Genomic DNA, 1,572 nt, shown 5'->3' with positions numbered 1-1,572 from the left:
GCAGTGATTGGCCGGCTGCAGCCAGCTGCTGGCAGTGATTGGCCGGCTGCAGGCAGCTGTCTCGGCTGCTTTCTCACCTAAAAACATCTGAGAGGATCTCAGAAAGCGAGGCCTGCCTCCAACATTCTGCCATTGATCACTAGAGGGCAGCAGAACAGGCCGTTCCTCCCATCATGCATCAGAGGCGCCTGTTTGTTCTGAAGCCTGAAGAATGGCTCTTATTCTGGGTCCTGATCGTCTCTCTTACCTCATCCTCAGATAGAGAACCTGAAGAGCCACCAGGCTGACAGAGGGAAGCTTGCCTCAGTGGACCAGTTCTACCTGCAGCTGCTGGATGTGCCCAGGTGAGACCACAGCGCCACCTGCTGGCTGCTGCAGAGACCATGACAGGACGATTGACATGCAGACCGTGCTGATACCTGTGTGTGTGGCAGCTACGGGCTAAGGATCGAGTGCATGTTGCTGATGGAAGAGAGCAGCTGTTCGCTGGAGACACTGAGAGCCAAAGCGGAGCTGCTGGACCGAGCCTGTCAGAGTCAGTATCGGCGCCCCCTGGTGGTGATGGAAGCCCGCGGCTGCAGCCCACACATGTTCACTGTCATGGTTTGTGTGTCCAGGTGTGAGGGAGAGCACCCGGCTGCCCAGCTTCTGCAAACTCATCCTCAGTGTTGGAAACTTCCTCAACTATGTGAGTCTCTGGAGTCCAGAACCCGCCTGGATTCACATCCCAGCTCTGCTCCTGACCTCCGCCTGCGCCGCTTTCCTGCCGTGGTCATGATGTCTGTCTCTGTCTCAGGGGACGCACACGGGGAACGCGGACGGCTTCAAAATTGGGACGCTGCTCCGACTGACGGAAACTAAGGCCAACAAGTCCAGAATTACGCTGCTGCACCACATCCTGGAGGTATGAGCAGAAGGTGCAACCAGGCTGGCCCAGCCCACATCTGACATGAGCTGACAGATTAGTTTGATCCACAGGAGGTGGAGGAGGACTATCCTGACCTGCTGAACCTGCCTGATGACCTTCTGATCTGTGAAAAGGCTGCTGGGTAAGCGGAGCAGTTCCTGAAAGAATCCGATAATTCGTTAAGTTGACTTTAATGAACATTTCTGTCTCTGGACTGATGTGGAAACAAGCTTTAAGTTAAAATATCACAATATAAAAGGGTTGTTGATCAAGGAGTTGCTGAAGTAGCAGAGGAGCATCTAGCAGCTCATGAGCAGGAGAGAACCCAGCTCATTTCACCATGATTGGAGCCTCCCTAATGTGCAGCAGGAGGTTTTCCATAAAGGAGGAGCAGAGATAGAGAAGGCTGTCGCCCCTCTGAGCTTCCTCTGAAACCTCGGCTCCTGCAGGAGCTGCTGACCTGAGGGCCGAGGAGGGAAGCTCAGAGAGGGGGGATGGAGGAAGGTTATTTAAGCAGTCCACCTTAAAACCCAAGTTTAAAAGATGGTGTCAGAGGTCCTAGGTCTACGGAGGAGTCAGTAGGTCCAAGCTCCATAACCTCAGGTTTCTTCTCGTTGAAAGGGCCATCCAGGCTTTAATCTAAACCGCTCAATAAGGTATTTTTA

The 1,572-nt window shown here is 53.5% G+C and overlaps 1 protein-coding gene across 1 annotated transcript in view; it reads left to right on the top strand.

Moving 5' to 3' along the window:
- Positions 1-1,572, top strand: part of LOC107080895 (inverted formin-2-like) — a gene marked incomplete at its 3' end in the record, with an annotated part of 24,597 nt that overhangs the window by 20,607 nt on the left and 2,418 nt on the right. Inside the window, exons 11-15 of the mRNA XM_015369106.1 lie at positions 259-344; positions 435-535; positions 618-688; positions 797-904; positions 979-1,049. Of these exons, the coding sequence (XP_015224592.1) occupies positions 259-344; positions 435-535; positions 618-688; positions 797-904; positions 979-1,049 (437 nt within the window). The remainder of the gene's footprint in view (positions 1-258; positions 345-434; positions 536-617; positions 689-796; positions 905-978; positions 1,050-1,572) is intronic.

Source organism: Cyprinodon variegatus, unplaced genomic scaffold, assembly GCF_000732505.1.
Source record: "Cyprinodon variegatus isolate N-32 unplaced genomic scaffold, C_variegatus-1.0 Scaffold2470, whole genome shotgun sequence".
Lineage (NCBI taxonomy): Eukaryota > Metazoa > Chordata > Actinopteri > Cyprinodontiformes > Cyprinodontidae > Cyprinodon > Cyprinodon variegatus.
This window is presented reverse-complemented; position numbering and strand designations above follow the sequence as displayed.